General features: G+C 49.8%; 1 protein-coding gene across 2 annotated transcripts in view; it reads left to right on the forward strand.

The window, feature by feature from the left end:
* Eri3 (ERI1 exoribonuclease family member 3) overlaps positions 1-22,439 on the forward strand; it is a 129,311-nt gene that overhangs the window by 97,898 nt on the left and 8,974 nt on the right. For both annotated transcript variants that reach the window (XM_021199612.2, XM_029539489.1), the window contains exon 8: positions 6,890-6,989. In XM_021199612.2, coding sequence (XP_021055271.1) covers positions 6,890-6,989 — 100 coding nt within the window. The remainder of the gene's footprint in view (positions 1-6,889; positions 6,990-22,439) is intronic.

Consider the following 22,439-nt stretch of genomic DNA (forward strand, 5'->3'; position numbering starts at 1 on the left):
AGGGGAGAGGAGGGGAGGGGAGGGGAGAGGAGGGGAGAGGGTGTCACATATTAGGTGGCCAGCTGTAGAGGACACTGTGCAGGAGTGTGAGGACCATGGTGTGGTGGGAGGTAAGTGGAAGCGAAGGGAAACAGTTTTGTGAAGTTTCTTGTTAACGCATGGTCAATAAATTGCAGCTTAAAATAAATAAAGTATAGGCGCTGAAGAGGTGGCTTAGCAGTTAAGAGCACTGTCTGCTCTTCCAAAGGACCCAGGTTCAAATCCCAGACACACATGGCAGTTTACCACTGTCTCTAATTCCAGTTCCAGGGGATTCAACATCCTCACACAAACACATGAAGGCAAAATACCGATGAAAGTAAAATTAAAAAAAAAAATTTAAGTATGTTTTTGGTTTTTTGTTTTGTTTTGTTTTTGTTGTTTTTGTATTTTTAGGAGTCAGGTATCCTTTAAACAATTTATATACTAATTCACTTTATCCTCACAGCAACTCTGTAGAATTGGAGTTGTTACTATTCTTCAAAGAGGAAACTGGAACTCAGAAGTTCTGTGAATATGATAGAGACTTAAGCAAATGCATCAATGCAAAGATAAAGGAGCTAATAAAAGTTTACATTAGGGGCTGGTGAGATGGCTCAGTGGGTAAGAGCACCCGACTGCTTTTCCAAAGGTCCGGAGTTCAAATCCCAGCAACTACATGGTTGCTCATAACCATCCATAACAAGATCTGACGCCCTCTTCTGGAGTGTCTGAAGACAGCTACAGTGTACTTACATATAATAAATGAATAAATGTTTTAAAAAAAAGTTTAGATTAAGACTTTTCTTTCTTTTTTATTAAAAAACTAAGCCATTGACAGTTTTGTACACTTATGTATGTTGGCTGTATTCACCCATTATACTCTCTCTCATCCCCGCCCCACTCCCTCTGGACCCTTTCTTTCCAGTAAGTTTCCCCCACCCCCACCCCTGTCATTTTGAAGCTGCAGATTTAGAATGGAGCAAGAACCTGAGCTGAGAAGGGTTCCCATGTAAAGCTTAAGTGCGGAACTGGCTGAGACAAGAAATAGTGCGCCCTCTCAGAAGGGAGGGGCAAGGGCAGGGGAGCAAGGTCAGCCTCTTTGTAATGCAGAGCATAGACTTAAAGGAATTTTGCCAGTGACTTTCATTATCTTTGTGAAACTAAGAAAGAGTAGGGTTTGGGGTGCTGTGAAGTGTGTGCTAAGTACTTGGCTCAAGAGCAATGTGGCTAAATACTGTTTGGGGCATTTTCAGGAATGGTGTGTAAGACAAGTAGTTAGGGAAGTTGAAGACTGGGAAATGGGTAGTTAAAATAATAAGGATCCAGGCCTACTAGAAAAGGGATTGGGGTCAGAAGGAATGGGCAGACTATGGGGTGAGGTGTGTATCAGGGTCAGTGCGGTCTGTCTGTCAGGACGAAGGTTTAGAAAGGAGGCAGTCTGGCGGCCATGAGGCCCAGGTTATTGCTGTGGGGAGAGGGAAGGAGGCAGATAGGCTCATTTTATAGAAGGTCATTACTGAGACCCAGGAGTCAATAAGTTGAGGGGAAATTTTTCTATACTGTGTTATTCTGTACGTACTGAAGTTGCTCACAGTGGTGATCATTTGGAATAAAGTTCCACAGGGAGAGAAATAGTCTAAAAGCTATAGGAGAGAGGAATTTGAAGATACCTACAGGTTATATGCAGAAAAGTGGAGGTACTGGACCTGCAATTATCACCCACTTCTGATCATTCCCAAATTTAATGATTCCCAACAAATTCTGGAAAGTTCAGTTATATATAAAAGCCCTGGCTCTCCTGTGGATACAATCTAGCAGGATCTAGCACACTGTGTGGCTGTAGCAGAGAGGACTGGCTGCCTGGCGCTACCCTTCTTATCCAATATCATAGGTTCTCTTTGTAACCTCTCTAAGGGCTATTCTGAAGGTACTGTGGCCATCTTTGGAAAATACAGTTGGTGTTAGGCTGAACCTGTAAAGGAGAGAGTAGTGTTCTTAAAGGTAGTACATGTCTTGGGAGATGACACCACAGGCACACACACACAGTAAGTGTCATTGTCTCCTCCTCCTCCTCTCCTTCCTCTGCCTCCTCCTCTTCTTCTTTTGTAGTACAGATAACTGTGGAAAAACATAGTAACTCACTCAAGGTTATAGTGCTAACTTGCAGACCCAGAGTCAAGTGCAGATTTGTCTTGACACCTGAGCTCTGAGTGCACTGCTTTTCTGCAAGGCATGGTCTACTGGATAAGAAAAAGCTTACCAGTCTTGGGTGTATATGCAGGGTGACAAGTCATCCAGAGGTTTTAGTTAAAGACCTGCTCCTCTCCTTGTCAGCAGGTGACTGGCTATGTTGATACTTGGTATTCTGGAAGTTACTAAGTAGCCTACTTTTGTCTGCAGTATGAGCTAGGTTCTAGCCTTTTACCCAGCCTCCTTCCTGAGCTGTCCACTGGCTGTCAGGTAGTGTGTGGGTGGGCAGGGACACCAGAGCAGCTGCTGATGCCTCCTCTTTCCTCTCTGAAGGATCTGATGCTGCTGCCGTTGAGGGCTACTTCATCTATTAAACCCAATACACTTGTCGCAGCTGCTAAGCCCCCGTAAGCCGCCGGGCGCCGTGTTTGTGATGGGACTGACAGTGCATGGAGGAGGCTGATTATACACGATTCCATTTCGCGGGCCCAGCAATGTAATTTCACAGGGCGATCAGCGTTTGCATGTAATAGCAGGCTGTGCTGAGGTGTCAGAATATTAAAGGCGCTAATGGCAAAGCTCCCTGTTACACAGGGGGCCACCCGCCGCGCCTACAGCAGGGCTGTGCAGCAGCCCCGTCCGTCGCAGATGGCTGGCCACTAAGCTAATGGGGCAGCAGCCAAGGCGGGCAGAGCCACAAGAGGGGAAAGCCAGCCGGGAGCAGCTCGGCACCTGCTTCCCTGTGCATGGAAATTACAGCAGCCCAGGGGAAGGGAAGTGTGCGTGCCTGCCTGACGGGTAGGGTGGGTTGGTTCAGTAGATACAACAGCTTTCAATCCAACTCCACCTGTCCTCCTGGCTCAGCATTTGAGTGCCTGTTATGGACAGAACTTAAAAGCTACTGTCCGTAGAAGTCATCTTCCTCTCCTTAATAATCATCCTTCCACCTGCTCCACCCTCTCCTCTGGCTGGGAACCCCGGGGTTTGGTGCTAACTGCACAGCTGTGCAGACAGGCCGTAATGGCTGAGAGGTGCCATGGGGAAGCTGCAGCAGACAACTTGAAGTAGCTCAGGTACAGGGCTTGGAGAGAGCTCTCAGAGCACATTCCTGCCCCACACTGATCAAGGTTTGGAAGCTTCTTGCCCCTAATCCTTCTTTACAAGTTGAAAGGAAGGGAGCAAGAAGTCCCTCCCCACTCCTTCCATTCTCCTTTGTCCTGGCTGCTGCTTCTGCCTGTGCTGAAGGCTTCCTGTTGTCTGTGCTCAGGCTCTCCAGTAACACTCCTCCAGGGGCTTTCCTACCTCCTCCAGCCCCGCACAGGCTCAGCCCTCTGCTCTGATTGATTGCCAGTTGTCAGCCTTGTCTTTCCAGCCAGAGTCCTTGCAACATAACTTGTATACCTTGCCCTGAGCAGGACTCTGGAAGACTCTGCTAAGGCTGTTTACAGATGCAGCCTCTAGGAGGATGAGGGGATGGCAGTCACTGGAGGGAGTGGCCAAGGCATGAGTGGGTGAGTGTGCACAGTGGAGCTACTTCCTGGTGCATATTGCTGGGAATGGTAGGCTTCCAGAGGGATTAGCAAGGTGTGGGTCCAGGAGCAGAGGGGCAGCAGATGTGAGGTCCATAGTACACGGTGACATAAACATAAGTTGTATTGCTCTAAGAGCTTCAGTGTCTCTGCATTGTCTGTGACTGTGACTGCTAGCTGTGCCTGTTAGGTTCCCAAGTGACAACGGTTTTCTTGGGGGGGAGGTGCGGGGGGTTATTTGAGTTACTGAACCTAGGCTGCTTCTGTGAGGCCGGTGGCCATGTCAGAGGGTAAGCTCTGGGAGAGATATGCCAGTGTTCTCAGCAGGGGCAGCAGGGGGATCCCAGGCTGAAAGAGAGTAGTTTTAATTAACCGTCTTTAATATCATTTTGGACTTTGGCTGGTATGTGAAGGCCCCGCTGGAAGCAGCATTTGTAAAAATTAAATCCCTCTTATTAGGAGCTTGGCAGACCCATGTGCACATGCCACCCCCTCCTCCTGGCTTCTACCCCCTGAGGAAGTGCTGGATGAGGCCGTGTCTCAGCAGCAATTGGTTATCATGCCTTATCTAGGAATATGAAACTGTGCGGCATGAGACCACAGCCTCGGTGGAGACGCCAATTCATCTCACCCTTGCTCTGACAAGCTACACTGACTGCCCTTCCTGAAAGGCATCCGTCAGGTGGGGCAACGCTGCACCTTGCCAGCTACTTCTCTCCCACCTGGGGCACTAGCTTGCCCTGGTCCAGCCTGGCCTTCCTGGTCTTTGCTGCCCTTCATCCCCTTCTACACATCCTAGCCTGTGAAGATCTTGGGGAGCCATAATTACAGTAATAACCTAATCATGGTGACGTACGGGGCAAGCATCTAATGTTATCTGAAGTGGTCTTCCCGCTTAGCTGCGATAAGGCTCACGATGACGTGCAGATAACGCTGAGATGCCCTGTCCCTGAGCCGCAAGCAGAGCGGAGGGGCCGCCGCAGCCCTGCCGCTCCTCGCTCATCGCTTTAAGCCGGGAAGCGGCAGCACCTGCTAATGCAAGTGTTTAATATTTGATGGGCTGGGATAAAGCAGGATCACCTTCGAATTGAATTGAGTGTCAGCCGAGAATCTATTACTGAAATTCGGGTGTGATTTGACAGCAAAGTAGACGATGTTATTCTTCACTAGTTACTGCAATCTTCTCCCCGACATCACTTAAATATTTTTTTCTTTGCTTGAGTAAACACACATTATCCTTCTTTTTTTCCCCCTTCCTTCCCTTTTTCCTTTTTCAAGGGGGGAAAAAAACCCATCCAGCTTGCCTTCTCCAAGCTGATAGAGTAGATTGTTATTTCTTTATTTGTCCTATTAAATGGAATTTCTGATCGTTTAATCCGGCCTTTGTAAGTGATTTTAAAGTACTTGAAAGGCAGCCGCCACTGCTCTCTGGCCCACTGAGCTCCAGCATCTGCTGGCCATGCTTAGCAGGTCCCCAGCTGTGCCCCCCCTACTGGCTGTGCCCCCTCTCTGTCTGCATCCTCTTGCTGCATGTGTCCCTTGTTGCACACATCCAGGCTCTGCCAGCATGCTCTCCCCCAACCCTATCCTAGAGTCTACACTCAGACTCTGATTTGTGGCTGTAGCTGGGACTGGGAGAAGGATTGGCTGGAGCTGCGCTGTGGCTGGCCCTCTGTGATCAAGGAAAATGGCTTTGGAAAGTACCGAGTTTGACATCGCATTGGCTCCTAGTCTAGTGCCCGTGGGCTTTCTTCCTGAAGCTGGAAAGGAAAGAAACTGGCTCTCTGCCCCTGGGCCCTGCACAGCACTGCCCACCCCACCCCCCATCTTGTTTCTGGCTCTGTTCTGGGTCCTGTTCTCTGTGTGGGAGTGCTGGGTTCGGAAGTAGGTGGGCACTGAAGGGCTTACCTAAGCATGGCTGGCAGGCATTTTGTTCCATCACCTGACTCAACTCACCCAGGTCGTCTTCCCATTACCTCTGTCCCATGTGCTGTTTAGAAGAGGGTCAGCTTGGTGTCTGACTTCTAAAGTGAAGAAATAAGTAAATGTTTCATCTGATTTCAGGCCCACTGCTAGAAGCCCAGGACTCTTTTTGGCAAGCTAAGAAGAAACCCACCTCAGCTACATTGTAGAGGTCTAACCCACATAGGTCAAAGTCACTTCTAGTGTGCCTTAGTTTCCTCATCTGAGACATTAGGCCTGTCGTGCCAATGAGGGTAGAAGCTGCTGGTCCTGTCCCCAGTGAGAGAAGACAGGTCCTGTCCTGTCACATGTTCCCCACAGATGGCGATCACTGGAGGCCAGCTGGTGTGATAGAGAATGGAGGGAGCCGAGGAGCTGCTGGGGACCTGAGCAGATCGATGCCCCCAGCACTTCCTTCCCCAACCCCAGGAAAACAATTAAGTACAGATCAATGGATGGCCGCTTTGAATATGCATAAGTGAGCACTTGACCTTCAACAGAAAACACACGCACACACGCACGAACACATGCACACACACACCCTTCCTCAACCTCACAACATACTGTGTACTTCCCTCCACTGATGCTTGAGTTGGCCTGGTGACCTTATTCCCTTTTCATTGAGCTCTTACACAGCACTTACAGCCTTTCACAACCTTGCCTGTGCAGAGTCAAAAGCAATGTGACTATAGGCATGTTGTTAGCCAGCTCCTGTTTCATTTTTTCTGTCTGTGGAGTGAAATTTGGAGACACTAATCGCCTGGGTCCTACCTGAGAGCAGTCTTTGTGCCGAGCAATCCCAAGGGAGGAGCCCAGCACAGCTGTGGTGCTCTAGGACAGGAGTCTGTGAAGGGGTGCTTGGTGAGGGGAATATTCTGATGAGGGGAGGACTCACCAAAAAGAAGACCTGAGCAAGCCAGAATGCCAGAGAAGAACCCTGCAAGGGGCATCTCCTAGGGTGGCAGTTGTGAACGGGAAGGCCCAAAAGGAAAGAAGACTTAAGAGAAGGAAGGGGTCTGCTGGTGGGGAAGAGCCTTGGTGAGGAGGGACTGTGTGAGCAGACGCTTATGCGGTGGCATTACAGGTCTCTGAGGGGAAGAAGGTGGGGCCTTGGGGGAAGACTTGGTGAGTGGGGTTTGCCCAGTGGTCAGGGCCTCTGTTAACCAGTCTTACCTCCTGTCTTTCAGGCTTACAGCTTCGCCATGGGCTGCTGGCCCAAGAATGGACTACTAGACATGAACAAGGGTCTCAGCCTGCAGCACATAGGCCGGCCCCACAGCGGCATTGGTTAGTCCCTCCACAAATCCCCCTGGCAGCTTGCTCAGTCCCCAGCCTGCATGCCTCAGTCCCCTGGCAAACAGAGGGTTTCCCTGTCTCATTCAGTAGCCCAACCCTGTGGAAAGTTCTCATCCCTGGCTGGAGGGAAGGAGGAGGGTAAGAGGCTGGAGAGAGGAGGGCAGAGTGAGGACATTGTGGTTTGGGGCAAATAGAAAGGACCACTCAAAACATTTCAGAGGAGACTGGAATATAGGTTTTGGGTGACTCACAGGTGGCCTTAGGTTCAGAGTGCTGTCCCCTATTCCTTCTGCACAGTGTCTTCAGGGATTTGGGTACATGTCAGCTTACCCACCCCCCGTGGAGCTGGAGGAGGCTGTTTAATATTGTTTCAAGTCTGTGGCCACTAAACTGGACGATCAATGGGAGTTAAGGAGATGAATTATTTAAACCTCACCAGCTTTTAATTAGTCTAGGTCCTTCTGACCGATGACTTCGTCCACAGGGTATTGACTCCCCCGCAGGATCAGCAGCCTCCACTGAGCAGTGCCTGGGTTGGGAGGGACCGCTTGGGGTAACAGGTGGGGTAACACTTGGGATTTCTGCTTGGGAGAAACTGGTGTGGCTGCAATTCCACAGAGTTGGCAGCTCTGTAAGCCTCTGATACATCAGTGTGAATATGTGTCTGTGTGAGTATCATGTTGTCTGTGTGTGACAGCGAGTATAAGGTATCCATCTTTGTGCATGCCTGTTAGAAGAGTGTATGCCTAACATTACATCCATGTTGATTGGAGGGCCTGTGTCTAATTATGGAAACAACCACCAGCCTGTGGGTAACTGTCAGAAAAAGTCTCTTACTGTGTCTCTTATTTTGTGTGTATGTGTGCAGATGCTTCCAAGGAACAGAGATGACCAGCTGTGGGCATTGTTCCAGGGGATGGATAGAGCCAGGGTGATTGTGGGTGGTGCTGTGACCTTATTAGAACTTGGTTACTTTTGACAAGGTACCATCATCAGAAGGAGCTAGAGAGACATCAGAATGGTAGAAGTCCCAGCACTTGGCACAGATTAGCCCCTTTATCCATTATACACCTGCCAGTGCCCAGTAGGTGCTGAACATGCTAAGGAGTGGCAGAGCCTGAAATGCGTGCTTGCCATCAGGTGCTGAGCTGTGAGCTGTGGTTTGAATGTCTGGATTATCGCTAGGGAAGTTTCCCTGTTCTCGGTCGCCAGGGTAGCTTCTACTTTATCTGTATCATAGTGATTCCTGGGATTCCCTCTATCATTCCTAGGGGCCAGGGAGATAGGAATCCTGGGGCTCTGGGGGTAACTTGCTCTAACGGCTGTTCTTTATCATAGAAATGTTTCCATGCAGCCTAAAGGAGACACCAAACCCAATAGGTGATAAATGTTTAGGGTTGAGCAGAAAATTTACTACAAACAAACACACACTTGAGTTGGGACCTTTAAATGATAAATAAGTTTTCTAGGTAGGAAAACAAAGCAGAGAAAATGTGTGTATAAAGGAAGCCTGAAGGCCTGAAAGAGTCCAGCAGACATCAATAAGTGTTTCCTAAGACTGGAATAGAAAGCATAGCAAACAGCTAGAAGCAGGGCCTTGAATGCTAGTTAAAGGCAGTTCTTCCTTCCTGGAATATTTGGGGTGTGGGGGCTAGAAGATGAAAGAGTGGCATGATCAGAGCTCTGATTCAGAATCAGGGTAGCAGTGAGTGCTGCACAAAGCTAGCTCTTACTAGTTGCTCAATAAAATCTTGTAGCTAGATGGATGAAAAGTAGGTGAGTAAGTGACTCAGTGGATGAGTGATGGAAAAGGGAGAGACCAGGGAGAATAGGGCCACTGAGAAGGCTTACATCAGTTCAAGGAAGGAGAGCAGCAGCAATGGAGGCTGGTGGTAGCCTGTGGTAAGACGGCCTCCACAGCCTTGAGCGAAGCTCTGCTTCTCTATGTCTGCACTAGGATGTATTTGTGAGGAGGACAACTTTCACCACCCTTTCTTTGTTGCCTCTTGAATGATTCCTCCATTGTCTGTTCTCCTATGTTTGGATTCCTGAAGTGGCCTGTCCTTTAAAGAAGAACATTTTTTCCCTCTGGCTCATGGCTCTGAGTAACAATGAAGCCAGAAATAGCCGTAGCTTTACTGTGCAGATCCCTGAGCCCTCAGTTGAGGGAGGGGCAGTGCTGCCAGCCTTTTGGGACAGTGGGAGGGGCCAGCAAGGAGCCCAGGGAAAGGGTCGAATTAGGCCTAGCCCAAGGTAGGTGCTCAGGGAGTGCCCTCTCTATGGCTTTGCCAATGGCAGAGGCTGCCAGGGTACTGGCCCTTCTTGGCCTTGGTCTCTGCAGTCTGAATGAAGAGGGCAGCCCTGCCAGCTCCTGGCTAGCTCTGAGGTGTGGGTAAGGGTGCTTGGAAAGGAGGGAGCATGGAGGGCATTAATTGGGCTGGGAGAGGCAGGGAGGGGAGGCGTGGGTTTTGAGCAGTGAGGTTAATGGCCCTCGCACCAAAGAGACAGCTTTAATGAGCTTCAGCTGGCGGTGCCCTGAGTTACTGTGCGTGCTAAAAGGGTCGCGCTGTAAGAGTTTGATGTGGACTGCTTCCCAGCCCTGGGGTCAGGGGTCAGCTCCTGTCACTGGCCACTCAGGCTGGTCCTCAGTGACATGGTGCTAATTAACTGTGTGAGGAGCTGCCAGGCTGGAGTAGGGATGGTATGTATATGGTTGGGTGGGGGATGAGGGAGCATTGGGTGATGCTGGACAAGAATTGTACAGATCCCACCACTTAGCCATCTTTGTTCTGATTGGCTCTTCCACAATGCCATGGGGATATGACATTGATGCTGTGCAGGTACTCACAGTGCAGGAATGCAGGCTTACTGGTAAAGTATGGTGACAGGAGAAGGGCGGGGACAGGCTGTGGGATAGATAGCATAGGTGGGTGGGTAGCATAGTGGGTGGATAGCATAGGTGGGTGGGTAGCATAGTGGGTGGATAGCATAGGTGGTGGGTAGCATAGTGGGCGGATAGCATAGGTGGGTGGATAGCAAAGTGGGCAGATAGCATAGTGGGTAGAAGGCCAGTCAGGTTGTGTAGCTTGAGGTGCTTGAGGGGCAGGTCTGATTTGAGCTTTGAAAATGGTCTGCTGGTTTGTTTGGGGAGGACTGATGAAGAGTCTGCAGGGCCGGGAGGCCAAAAGAAAGGCACAAAAAGGTCATTGAGAGCCAGGGCAGCACTGAGGGCTGGGGGCAGACTGGGGTGGGAGGGGCAATGTGGCAAGGAACCAGGTTAAACTTGGTTCTAGCCATTAACTGCCTATAGCATCTACTCGGAGTCAAGAATTATGTTGGTCTAGAGGACATGGTGCCTGATATCCGCAGAAATTTCAGGTCAGATTTTGAGCTCAGCACTGGAGACTGAAGGAGACACAGTTCAGGAATGGCTAGGGAAGGTCCAGAGATGCTGCAACACCCAGCAGGAAAGTTTGGAGGCTTGTGAGCAAGATATTTTAGTGGGGCTGGGTGGGTTTGGCCCTGGGAGCCTGATGTACAAGACAAGGCTGCAGTGGCAGAGCTCTGACAGCACCTCAGTTAGCTTGTCTCCCAGGCAGGGTGGCCTCCCAACGACTGCTGAGTAATCTGCCTTTCTTTCATTTCTTCAGAGTGTCAGCAAAGTGTTCCTCTTGTTTTGCATAAACTCATTTGCCTAACAGTCATGTGAAGGTAGGCATCAGCCTTTCCCTTCCTAAGAAACTGGCATGAGTTGGTCAAGGTCCCATAGCCGGTGACCTGAGGAGCCAAGATTAAGTAAATACCCAAGTGCAGGGCCCAACATCTCAATCCCCAATGCTGCACCTTTGTAGTGTTGAACTTTGTGATTGTTTTGACTTAAAAAATAAAACAAAACAAAAAACCAAGCCAGGTGTGGTGCTGCATGACAGGCAGATGGATCTCTGAGTTTGAGGCCAGCCTGGTCTATAAAGCAAGTCCAGGAGTATAGACAGAAGGACTCTGTTACACAAAGCAACCCTGTCTCGAAAAACAAAACAAAATAAAACAAAAAACTAGGTTCTGGAATTCAAATTCAGATCCTCATGCTTGAGGGAAAGCACCTCCCCCACTGAGCTATGTCCTTAGCCTACCTTTCATACTGGCTCTCCCTAGTCTCCCTGAGATGACCTGATCTTTCTGGGCCTGCACAGAGCATGGGCAACAGCTGAAGAAAGAAGGCAAGGCAGGCCCTTGCCATCCATCAGCCCTGTTGAAAACACTGCACATCTGCTGACCTCTAGCCTCTTCTCTCATTGCAGTTTGCTCTCTATCTCTTGGCCCAGGGAATCCCGCCTATCTCCAGGCCCTCACTTTAGGCATATAAAGAAGAGTATCTTGATATCATTTGTTATGGACAATAACTGGGCCCTTTAGGCTGGGGGTGTAACTCAGTGGTAGAGCACTTACGAGCAAGAGCAAGGCCCTAGGTTCAGTCTCTAGTACCACAAAAGAACAAACCAAACTAGAATCTTCCAAGCTAGGCCCTGCAGCAGAGTCTGGGTTTCTTCCCTTCTTTCCTTTCTGAAATCTGCACAGGGAAGATCAGTCAAATCTGCTATTGTGACAGAGCCCACAGACTGCAGGTTTCAGCTGGTTAGGAGAATAAGTGAACAGTCCCCATACCCAGCTGGGTGGGCCGGCCCTGCGGTCTTAGCCACTCTGCTCTGAGACTGAAGGGGTCCTGCAGAGGCTCATGGCACAGGTGGCATGGCCAGAGACCAAATGGACTCTCAGGAGCTTGCTGCCCAGCACAGTTTGGCAAGAGCTAAGCTGGCAGGTGGTGGCAGGGGGGAGGGTGCCCCTCTGTGGGAGGAAGTACTAGCCTGTGGTCTCCCCGACATGAGTAGGGTGTCTATCAGAGTCCAGTCAGAATGCATTAGCTCTGTGGCATGGATCTCATTAGTGCCCGTGAGAGGTGTCACTGCAGGAGAATCGTAGGCTCAGGGAGACGCTTGTACCGAAAGGAAGAAAGGACAGTGACAGCCTTTTCTCTGCCGCCAGCTCACTGGGCCTCCCACCCTCCTCCTCTTGGGGAGGGGGGTGCTGGCTAATGAGCTCAGCTGCAGTACAGCTTTGGCTTCCCCTCCTTGAAGTTTCCCAGGTCTCTCTGAAGACCTCTCCCGGATTAGCACACATGGACACCAGCCCCTCCTTTTGCCCAGCAGGGAGTTCCTTCTGATCACCCAGCTCTTCCACAGTAGGAAGGGAAAGGGGGGAGGGCTAACATGGGGAGGGGTGTTGCACCCCTGGGAATGTTCAAATCCCTCTGCATCTCAGTGACCATGATCCCCTCTCTGCAGAGGACTCTTGCTTTCAAGAGGAGTCTTTGCCTCCCTTTCAGCCATCTGGCAATTCTTTTCCCTATGCTAAACCCCTCACGAGACAGAGAAAAATGTAAGAACTCTCTCTCTCTGGCTGAGGAGTCTGCAGGTAATATGTGGACTCAACATTCAAAAGCCCACGTCTCGCTACAGATGACCCTGTAGATGCTGACATTCCTCTTCTTGTCTGTCCTCAACTGTGTCTTTGGGCTTGGCCACTGTCACTGCTCAGAGGGCCAGCTTCCTGTTCAGTGTGAAACAGAACTGGAGTGTCTTTCCCCATACTTACCCTGCCCATGTCCTTTCTGATGTAGCCTTGAGAAAATGAAGATCCAGAAAGTGGGTGGCCATAAGGGATAATTACCCAGGTGCCAACAGGGTCTCCACTTCCTATCTGGATGATCCCTGGGAGTGAGGGACAATTTCTTCCTTGAACAAGACCTCCTTGGAGCCCCTAAGCATGTAAGTGTGTTAGAACTGGTTTGGGTGAGTTGATGGATGGAAGAAGGTTCTGGGGTGTGTGTGTGTGTGTGTGTGTGTGTGTGTGTGTGTGTATGCACGCGCGCGCGCAGTATGATCTTTGTTCCCTTCCTTCTTAGCCCCAGGCTGGCTTGGCCTCCCCTTGTCTCTCTCTGTATCTCCTGTCAGACCATCGCAGACGTAAATGACAAAGAAATCAGAAAGACAGATCAATGCTGGCCAAATTAGCACTTGCAGATAGACTGTGCGGGGATGTCAGCGCCCTGACCCCTGGTGATCTTGCAGCCTTCACTGCTGATATTATGCAAATTGCATCCATCTGGCAGGACCTGTGCGTGCTTGCTGCTCCTACTCAGAAGAGTAATGGGCTGGGGGTGGGCGGGAATGTGGGAGCGAGAGTCTGTGGAGTGCCTGTGTTTGTGAGAGCATGTGTGTGAATGTGGTGCCCACCAAGCACTGGGCGGTGATTGAGTGATTGACAGGGCAGATAAGGGGCTGCATTGGATTCCTTTGGGCTAGGGGATTAGGAACAGCTACAGATGGGAGATAACTGGACTTCATTGCAGTTTATTTTCCTCCTTATCCCTTCTCCCCACCTTCACTCCCTGAAAAACACAATTGCTGTAGTTTGCGTTTTTCATCAATATTTGCAAGTCATTACACTGGTTTAAGGTGAGAGACAATGTCAGGGCCTAGAGCCTACCAGCCCTTCTCTGAGTCCTGAATGGGTCCTGAGAATTATCTCAAGAGCATCTCACACAGCCTACCTTCAGGGGTATTTGCAGCTGGCTTCTCCAGCCCTTAGTACACAGGTGACAACCCCATTCCTCAAGACTTGCCTCATCTGACCCAGGACCATATGGACTTCCTTAGGACGACTTGGAGCAGCAGTGTGACATCCCTGCCTTTATGTTTAGGCTGCAAGCGAGGTGCTTCTGGCCTTAGCACTAGCTAGGTACCTTGAGACACCACCCCTGTCCAACAGTGCATATGTCATCACAGCTGAATCCACTGAGTGAGCCATCATGGGCAGTGGGCAGAAGAGTCTTCAGACCCTAGTCTGTGCACATAGACCCAGACCCAGTCTCTGATTCCCTGCCAAGCTGGTCTCACCGTTCCAGGCCACAGGGATGAAAGCTGTATAGTTCCTGTCCTGGGGACTGTGTGTCTGAGATAGTGGGATTACTGCAGGGACACACAGAGGATAGAATGTACCCAGCAACCAAGACAGCCCAGGAGCCTGTCATAACATGTGGTGCTAGGCCCTGTATCCCAAGCACGGGGCCTGATGCAGCTTGGGCCAGCTAGGGTATAGTTGTCACAGAGGCCCCTCCAAAATTGGGTCCCTGCTGTACCCTCCCACCAGGCAGGGTTGGGAGCTGGGAGTGCTGGGGACATGTCCGAGGACATATGTGCAAGGGGAACTTGTCCTAATGAGGAGAACATGGCTGCTAGTTAGGCAAGGGGCGGGCAGGAGCTGCAGAGCTGATTGAAGGCGAGGGCAGGGGTCAGACAATTAGGCCCAGATCCGGCTGTTTGATGTGAGTTCTGAGGCCTCAAAGCCTCCCTTCAGCCGGCTCCCTCTACTCCCTCCTCTCCCTCCTCTTTCCTTTCTTCTTCTGCCCAAAGGCAGGAAGGATGGAAGCGCTTATACTCGATGTTACTATATTAAACCCTGTGTCAGGTCAGCAGGACCCCAGGACTCCTGCCCACAGGAGGCACTCTAAGCCCCCAGGAGGCTCCTTGGACCTTAGAGGGAGCATGTGGCCAGAGGCCAAGCGCAGGCCCATGGAGCTCTAGAGTAGAGAAGCTCCACCTCTCTCCACTTCAGAGTTAGGAGACTGAATGGTGTTGCCCAGTAGGAAGGAAATGGCCTCTAGGCTGTTGGGGCATGTCCTGGTCCAGCTTTTGCCCATCGCCACCTACAGCCACTTAGTTATTTCTGTGCTGTCCTGGGGCTGGGGGTGCAAACATGGTTCACCTGTGCACATATGTGGTCAATCACATCTAAGCAATCACTCCAACATCCTCAGTGTAAGATCCAGACTCATAGTGTCCAATAGAACTATCATCCTGGCAATCCAAAGCAGAGCCTCCTCCACCCCAGCTGCCAGAGCCACACATGCCATCACAAGGCTCCTAGCATGCTTCAGTCATTTTGACAGGGTCTGTCATCGTCTTGCATAGAGCCCTAGGAGCCAAGTCCCACCCCCAGGATAATTGAGAACAGTTGGATTTGAGGAGGAGTAGTAACTAGGCTTTTCCAGTTCCTCACTCCTAGGAAATAAACAGAGCTTATACTGACCACAGAGAAGAAGCCAGATTGTGGGGCCAGTGGAGAAAGGGAGGGTGGGAGCAGAGACAAATGTTAGCTCATTTCTTCCGTAATTAGTTACTCCCTCATCCCCGCGTTGTAATTGTGAACAAGCTGTAATGTTTAATTAGTCTGTAAATGAAACCCCAATTTCATAATGGCCTTGCTGACAGGGCTAAGTGAGCAGGGGAGTAAGTGGAGGGGAGCCAACAGAGGGCCTAGAGTTGGGGGTGGGCGCCGTGGGATCACCTTCCAGCCCTAGTCTTTCCTGTGTGAGGAGGCCCACCCTGTGCACACACATTCCTGCAGTCTCCCTGTACTTCTTACCCAGGAATGGGACAGAGGGAGGCTCCCTCATACCCTCTGCCTCCCTTCAGTGTTCTCGTGGTTCTTAACCTGTGGGTCACAACTCTTGGGTGTGGTCAGGTGATCCTTTTATGGGGCGGAATATCAGATACTTACGTCAGGGTCCGTACAATAGCGAAGTCACAGTTATAAAGGAGCAGTGAAGAGGACTTTATGGTTGGGGTCACCACAGGATGAGGCACTGTACTAAGGAGTTGTAACATTAGGAAAGCTGAGAACCACTGCTCTAGTGAGCTGTGCAGTCCCAGGAAGCTGACTCAGGGTGAGCCCAGCAAGGATCATGCTCACCACCAGATTTGTCCTCCTAGTCTACCCTAATCCTGCTAAGGAACCAGTGCTTAGCACCCGGAACTTTGGGATCTGTTCCTTTTATGAGTGCCTGACCAAGAAAGCCACTATTGCCTTAGGCCCCTCCCCTTCTGGTCCACTGCCAAGCGGAATCCAGCACCCATACTATATCCTGACACCTCTGGCCAGACCTGCCTTGAAGGTGTCCTCACTGCAGCCTGCGGTGACTTGGAGCTGCCGCATGGGGGAGCCCCAGGCCCCACTGCTGCCTTATTGATCTCCACAACATCCTTACCACAGCACATACCACCCCCCTCAACCCCCCCGCCCCCCCGCCTGCCACAGTCATAAATCTCAATTTACGAGGGCAGCTCTGGTGGGGGAGGGAGGCAGCTCTGCTAATGATGGTTCCTCAGCCGGATTTTTCATGTTGCACAGTCATAAATTTTTAAGAACAGCATGGGCAGCACGTTAGCAAGTTATCGAAGCTGCCTCCAAGCTGGCTGCCTAGCTCGGAGAGAGCAGAGACAGGTAAAGCAAAGCAAAGGAGGCATCAGTAGCTGGGGTGAGGGGAGCCAAAGGCTGAGTCTGAGGGTGGCCAAGCCAGCAGTTATAAGCCCTCAAACAGGTCAGGCTAAGCCAGAGCAGTGAGATCCAAGGAGGGATCAGGAGTGTGGTACACAGACCATGCATGGCATTTGGGAGCTGCTGATGGATGCCTCTGCATCAGGACTTGACACCATGATGTACGGGGAGCCTGGAGACATATAGATTTTCCAAGTGGCCACTTTGAATAGAATTACAAACCCTGAGCATGTGCCCGGTGAGGCCCATGCTTTCACAGAGCGGTGCTTGCTTCAGAAGCCAGGGCTTTTAGCTTTGTTCTCAGTAGCTAGGGCCCTCGGTCACCAGGAGAGAGCCCTAGGGAAGTGCCCACATAGACAGTAGGTCTTGTATGTTGACAAGGCTAAACCATTTGAGGTCCAGTGGTCCTGGGCCAGTCATTCTTGCTGTCAGAGCTTCTGCCTCATCCTCCCTGGGGTTGACAGTGACTTGTCAGTGCTGACTGAGAGTAAGTACTCAGTGCTGACTGAGAGTAAGTACTCAGTGCTGACTGAGAGTAAGTACTCAGAGTCCCGGAAATGTGCTGGCCCTTAGTTGGATTTCTGTGAAGGTCTCTGAGGGGAGTGTTTGGGGAAAGATCCTTTCACTTTGTTCATTTAAAACACATTTGCCAGAATCTCCTAGGTCCACACCAAACAGCCATGGACAAGAGCATTTATTTCTAGGAGGTGAGGTAACCTCTTCTGGCTGAATCTCCAATGTTCTGATCTTTGCCTGGGACCTTCCTAGGGCTAATGGACCACATTCAGTTAGGAGACTCCCTAGCCTTCAAAGAGCTGACAGGTACAGTAAGCTACCTCATAAGGATCAGGCCACGTGTTCACCGGCATTCGCTGATTTGTATACAACTGAAGTTTAGTGACCCTGACTGCTGTTTGCAGGGTGCACAAGCCGCAGCCAGCAGAACATAAAGCCTTTGGAGGAGTGAGCCTGATGCCACAGACAAGAGGCTGAAGTGCAAAGTCTGGAATCCAGCTTTGGAAAGCAGCCCAGGTGTTGTGAATGTGTGTTAATGTCACGGTGGTCGTAGGTAGTGAAAATCAGCAGGATACAGGCTGATCGTGTGCATGGAAGGGCCTCCACACACTCTCTGTACCTGGTACACCTGCTGACTTTTTTTTTTTTTTCAAATGTCTAATAGTATACTGTAGCTGTCTTCAGACACACCAGAAGAGGGCATCAGATCCCTTTACAGATGGTTGTGAGCCACCATGTGGTTGCTGGGAATTGAACTCAGGACCTCTGGAAGAACAGTCAGTGATCTTAACTGCTGAGCCATCTCTCCAGCCCTCTGCTGACCTTTCTTACCTCCACATTCCACACCCCACACCCTCCCCTACACCTGTCTACTTCACTTCAGTGATTTTTTTTTTTAAACCTATGTTTTCTTTTACTCAGCTCTACATCATACCCTCTTGGCCTAAGTGACTTTGGGCTATCCTTCAGGACTCAGTTTAAGTTTCCTTCCTCAAGAGAAGCCTTCCTTAACTCCTAGACTTGTTGGCCAGACTCTCCTCTCCCACATGCACTTTCCCACAGCAGCCTGCACTCCCTCTTTGCAGCATTTAATCACCATTATAATTAAGACTCACTTGCTCAGAAGTTGTTTGACACCCTCTCTCCCCACTAGACCATAAGTTTCCTGAGGGCAAGAACTTGTGGTTTGTTGTTGTTGTTTTTCATCTTGTATCCCGAAAGCATAGCACAGTGCCTGACAAGGGTAGGTGTATAATAGATAAAATGTGCTGTTTTGAATTGAGTTAAATGGAGTTGAGATGGCCCTGGCCCACCTCTGGGTGCTAGCACAAGCCAAGGTGAGTAGGGAAGTGCCTGTAGTTGAGGTGATTCCCATTAGTCCTCATGATTAATTCACAGCCACACTGTGATAGAGTGGGCTTGTCCCCAGTCAGCTCCTCCACTGGGGCCCACCTGTTAGCGACAAACAAACAAAGGGGATAAATAATGCATTGGGAGCCAAGCCAGGCAAGGCAGCGTGTTGAAATTACTAAGGATTAGCTGAGCAGCTTGAGGATAAAATATTTACCAGGTGGGACTGTGCTTAGAGAGGCCAGTGTCCCCACCCCATCCCCAGAACCCCGAAGCCCAGCTAAGCTGTCCTCTAGAGCATCTCTGCCTAGCACTGGGTACCACCAGCACCACTATTCCTACTTTGCTGATGAGGTCCTTCCGTGGAAGTCTGCTGGCATAGTCTTGAGAAAACCAAGATGCTACAAAGGACTGGAGGCAAAGAAGAATAGCCATCTATCACTTTAGAAGCTGGACACAAGAACCATGACTTATACTCAGAGCCTTGACATGTAAAGGATTTGGAATGGCAAATGTCAGGCTGGAGAAGGTGCACCTGTAATCCTGGGCTCATGCTTTCCCCCTTCCTTCTACTTTATGCAAGTGTACACACACACACATACACACACACACACACACACACACACACACACACTGAGGGGTCTCTGAGTAAATAACCCCTCAAGTAGTATATTGTCTAGCAGGATGTGTCAGAAGCAGTCATGGTAAGTGGGCCCATCCTTACACCGACATGGGGCTAAGGTCTGATAATCCACAGGGAGATGAACAAGGCTGGGTCCCAGGGAAGAAGAATAATACCAGGTGAGAAGTTGGCTTCTGGACAAAGAAGAGCATGTGGAAAGGGATGTACACCTAAGAGACAAGGCCAGAGGGATAAACATGGCCAGGCTCCCAGAATTTTGTAGAGAAGATTAGATGTTTTCATAGGAATAGCAAGGTAGACGATAACTACCAGAAAGGGTGGCAGTTGCTTTCAAGGTTTCATACACCCCGTCCCTTGAATTTATGGCTTCCTTCTACTTTCCAAATGCTGGACTTAAACCTGTGCACCACCATGCCTGCCCTTTATTCTTGTTTTTTTGTCTTTTGGTTTATTGTTGTAGAGATGGGAGTTGGGGGTGAGACAGGGTCTCCAGAGAATTCTGGCTGTCCTAGAACTACTTCTGTGGACTGGTCTGCTGACTTGCAAATAGTATTATAGATCCACCTGCCTCTGCCTCCCCAGTGTTGGGATAAAAGGCATGCACTGCCACATCCATCTCTGACCGTCCTTCTTTAATTCTTTTATTTTTCTTCCCTTTTTTTTAAAAGATGGGATCTCACACTTCACTATGTAGCCCTGGCTGCTTATGGAACCAGATTATGGCCTATGCAGCCAGATTAGCCTTGATTTGTGACCTCCTGCCTCTGTCTCACATGGACTGGGGATTTAGGTGTGTGCCACCACACCTGGCATTCCATGCTGTGGATTGGACCTAGATTCCCCATGTGTGATAGGCAAACACTCTACTGAGCTACATTCCCAGGCTCCTTGCAGGCAAGTTTCTATTTTTCACTTATCTAGCTTAACTCCTGTTGACATCTTTAACCATAGTTCAGTTGTCAGCATTAGCAAGTTCAGTGTTGGCCCAGTGCTGTTAACTAAAGGTCCTGTTTCAGTTTGACCATGGTATCCACCGTTTCTCTTTTCTACTCCAGTGTCACCAAAGGTGTTTAAGATGGCATTAAATGACTAGAATTGTGGTTTAAAATAGACCATTGTAGAAAGAATGGCAGTAGTGTTGCTTTTGCCTAGTGGTAGTAGTAAGAATACACTTAGACGCTATTGGACAACTCGGGCCCTAAGGATGGTCAAGGTAGATAATTGTGCTTAAGGAGAGAAAAGAAAGCGGTTCAGTGACAGCTTTGAGCAGCACATCTGAGGAGTGTGCAGAACAAGTGCTTTATAGGAGCCAGTAGGATGGCATGAAAAGAAGTGATAATTTCACCAAAGCCACAGCCAGAGAGTGAGTACAAGTCAAACAGAAAGGGCAGGGAGCTAGCTAGCTCGGCAGTTAAAGCACTGGTTGCTCTTTCAGAAGCAGGTTCAATCCCTAGAACCCATAGGATTGATGTTGCACAATCAAACTGTAACTCTGGGTCAGTGCCCTCTGTGGCTTCCATGGGCACCAAGAACTTAAATGGTATATAGACATATAGGCAAAAACACATAATAAATAAATAAAAATTCAATCCAAACCTAAGAAGCCCCATCTGTGAGAGGGTGACCTGTTCATTAGAGAAGACAGCTTTGGTAAAACAGGTTGTAAGGTGGGAGACAAGGAAAGGAGACCTTAAGCCTAAGGCACCAGCCAACTGGGAGAGGCATTAAATGGACACTGACTCCCAGGTGGGAACTTGGATGACAGAATCTGAGCTAGAAACCACTAGGGCTGTATCCTAGGGCCCCAGGAGAGTGGGCGTGCTGGCTTAGACTACAGCATGAAGTGAAACGGACAGGTCCGCTTTGGAGGGATAGCAGGGTTGGTCCCCTGTGGTGACAGATGCAGATAGCTCAAGTATGTATCCATTTGGGAATGAGAGGTAGAGTACTTGACTGGTAGATTGAGATCTGTGGAGAAGGCAGGAGCTTGTTGACCTGAGGGCTAACTGGGCAGGAGTCTTGGGGTTGCATGGGTAGTTCATGTACCACAGGGAATGGTGCGGATCTCATGGTGACACTAGTCTGTAATGTGAGTCTCTCCACACAAAACCAAGATGTGAGCCTAGAGAAGCAGCTTGGACTCTTTCAGGCCAGGATAGCCAAAGAAAAGGAGGACAAAGTTGAGAATATTGACAAGAAAAAGTCTGATATAATGAACTCTGAAATCCAAGTTCTAAAGGTAGGTGTTGTCCATTATGTTCTAAGGACAGAAAGTACCCAGAACACATGCAGTATCAACCCCTTCATCCTCAGACTGGCTAGAACCTTCTGAAATCAGGGCATCAGTGTGTACTCAGTTTGGCTGTTTTTCAGACTCTGGGTCTGTCTGAGATGGGATTCTCACTTTGTAGACTCAATCTCCCAAGAACTATGCCAACATGTCTGGCTGAAGTGTCCTGTCTCCGAGCTCTGCCAGTGAAATAAAAGCAAATGTGGTCTGTGGGAACTCTAGGGATGATCCGTGAAGGGAAACAATCGTGGAAGTATGTTCTTGTCTTTTTCTGTCCTCCTCCTCCTCCTTTTCCCCCTCCTGCTGCTGCTGCTGCTGTCTGGTACACACCATAGTAGAGCTCTAGTGTGGGGACAGTAGAGCAGAATGGAGGTGGAGCTCCGAGTCTCAGCAGACTGTTTGTTAGATCTGTTCAGCTGTTCTGGACAGCCAGCAACTCTTTCCTTCAGACCTCAGGTTTGGCCATGGGTTACCTAGATCTACTCTGCCACTTCTAGCTGTAGCAGTCCCTAGCGGCTCAGCCCTTCCAGCAGGGCTGGGAATGGGCCGGGGGAGGCGGGCATCTGTGGTAATGGCCAGAGCATCGCCCTGTTACTACAGCGTATTTCACTTTTAATTCTGACATATAATGTAATGATCTTTTTTAAGGCCCGGTGATATTATCTGCCTGACTAGATTATTGAGTCTTCATCATCTCCAGATAAATTTACGGCCAGGACGAGGCTCAGGATTTATCATCAGTCAATAGAGCTCAATACTCTAACAAGGCGTGTAATAAGATATACATATTTAATGATCCAAGGGGAGGAGCACTAATGGGAGCCCAGACTGAGTGGTCCAGGGGGCTGGGTTGGGGCTCTGCCATAGGGCTGCCATGGCTATGGGGACACGGATGCATTTTTGGCCCTGTGGTTCCAAACTTTAGTCTTTCTTAGGACTGCATATCTCCTTCCTGAGACTCTAAGGGCAGGCAGAGACAGGACTTGAACACATGTTATTCCCTAACCCCATCCCCACCCCCAGGGAATTCTCTCCTGTTTCCAGGCCCTAGAAGGGCTAGGTTGTTCTCAGACCTGCCTGTTCAGGTCCCTGACATCAGAAAGGGCCCACAGGGGAGGCAGTGCTGGGGCTCTATGCCCAGGCCATGCTGATGGTGACGGATGGTTTTTCATTATAGCCTCTCAGGTCCTGCCCGCGCCCTGTGTGGAAATTCTATTTATTCCCTAATTTGTAAAAATTCCCTCTTTAT

The sequence above is a fragment of the Mus pahari genome, chromosome 6, assembly GCF_900095145.1.
Source record: "Mus pahari chromosome 6, PAHARI_EIJ_v1.1, whole genome shotgun sequence".
Lineage (NCBI taxonomy): Eukaryota > Metazoa > Chordata > Mammalia > Rodentia > Muridae > Mus > Mus pahari.